The sequence below is a fragment of the Rhinopithecus bieti genome, unplaced genomic scaffold (assembly GCF_001698545.2).
Source record: "Rhinopithecus bieti isolate Rb0 unplaced genomic scaffold, ASM169854v2 scaffold_62779, whole genome shotgun sequence".
Lineage (NCBI taxonomy): Eukaryota > Metazoa > Chordata > Mammalia > Primates > Cercopithecidae > Rhinopithecus > Rhinopithecus bieti.
In genome coordinates, this window is record NW_016823701.1 from 250,117 (window position 1) to 251,999 (window position 1,883).

Genomic DNA, 1,883 nt, shown 5'->3' on the forward strand with positions numbered 1-1,883 from the left:
AAAAAAAAAAAAAAAATAGAAAAGAAAAAAGAAATACTTTATTGTAGTAACTTTTATAGGCACAAACTTCCTTAAGTTTCAAGCAAATGAAATTCAGCCCTCATTATTCATGAGGACTTCAAGTAGGCCATTTTACCAACAAGCCTGAGCACCCTACAAATGGCTCTTACTTACTACAGAGTTCTTAGGATAAACGTGCTTATGCTTTGACTGAACAGTCACATGGATATCATAAAGGTGGCGATTGTGTATCACTATCCGGTGAAATTGCTTGCCTTCCTTCATGATTTCCTCAGTCTTTTTTTCAGTAGACATAAGATTTTCCAAAAAGTCTGAATCTTCTAAATATAGCTCATCACCTGAAAAGGATAAAATTTGATTTTATTTTAAATACAATATTATTTTCACCATGGCAGAAGGGATAAAAATTTAATTCCATCGAGTATTATTTTATAAATCACTCTGATATATTAGGGACATACAAATCAGTATTTATTTTGATATATTTAATATGTCTGGAACTGAGATAGTTGTTAAATCATTATTTATTTTGATCTGTTTAATATGTTTGGAACTGAGATAGTTGTTAACTAATCTAATTCTATGAGCTTACCTCAATTTCTTTATTGTGTTTTTTTGGTCTTTTTTTGTTTCGTTTTTTTGAGATGGAGTCTCACTCTGTTGCCCAGGCTAGAGTGCAGTGGCGTGATCTCAGCTCCACCTCCTGGGCTCAAGCTATTCTCATGCCTCAGCCTTCCAAGTAGCTGGGATTCCAGGTGCCTGCCAACATCCCTGCCTAATCTTTGTATTGTTAGTAGAGACAGGTTTCGCCGTATTTACCAGGCTGGTCTCAAATTCCTGATCTCAAAAGATTCACCCACCTCAGCCTCCCAAAGTGCTGGGATTACAGGCCTGAACTACTGCACCTGTCCTCTTTCTTGTGTTTTTAATATCCTCTCACAACGCCCCAGTCAAGAGTTTTCTTTGGGCTCATAAACAACTGTGACTGGTATGTTTCCACTGTGAACTGTAACTGTTTTACTAGTTTATGACTCTCTTTATTCTATTCAATACTAAGATTGGCCTTGACATCCATATACTTTTGGTGTTTCAAAGTGGGCTGTTGTTAACATCTTTGGGTTAATTTAGAAAAATTACATCAAAACTGCTAAACTGGTCAGATGTGGTGGCTCACGCCTGTAATCCTAGCGCTTTGGGAGGCCGAGGCAGGTGGATCGTGAGGTCAGGAGATCAAGACCATCCTGGCTAACACGTGAAACCCCGTCTCTACTAAAAAATACAAAAAATTAGCTGGGCGTGGCGGCGGGCACCTGTAGTCCCATTTACTCAGGAGGCGGAGGCAGGAGAATGGTGTGAACCTGGGAGGCAGAGCTTGCAGTGAGCCGAGATCACGCCACTGCACTCCAGCTTGGGCAACTGCACTCCAGTCTGGGCAACAGAGTGAGACTCCGTCTCAAACAAACAAACAAACAAAAAAAAAAACTGCTAAATTTCCCCCCTCTAGGTTGAGTAACATATCTTTTTTATTTTCTTTTTGAGACACAGTTTCGCTCTTGTTGCCCAGGCTGGAGTGCAATGGCACAATCTCACCTCACTGCAACCTCCGCCTTCCGGGTTCGAGCGATTCTCCTGCCTCAGCCTCCCAAGTAGCTGGGATTACAGGCATGTGCCACCACGTCCAGCTAATTTTGTATTATTAGTAGAAATGGGGTTTCTCCGTGTTGGTCAGCCTGGTCTCGAACTCCCGACCTCAGGTGATCCACCTGCTTTGGCCTCCTAAAGTGCTGAGATTACAGGCATGAGCCACCATGCCTAGCTTTTTTTTTTTTTTTTTTTTTTTTTTTTTTTTTTTTTTCAAAAAG

The 1,883-nt window shown here is 40.7% G+C and overlaps 1 protein-coding gene across 1 annotated transcript in view; it reads right to left on the reverse strand.

The window, feature by feature from the left end:
* Positions 1-6: 6 nt before the first annotated feature.
* Positions 7-1,883, reverse strand: part of NUDT19 (nudix hydrolase 19) — a 22,719-nt gene continuing 20,842 nt past the window's right edge. The window contains exon 3 of the mRNA XM_017861724.1: positions 7-359. Within this exon, the coding sequence (XP_017717213.1) occupies positions 154-359 (206 nt within the window). The 3' untranslated portion in view covers positions 7-153. The remainder of the gene's footprint in view (positions 360-1,883) is intronic.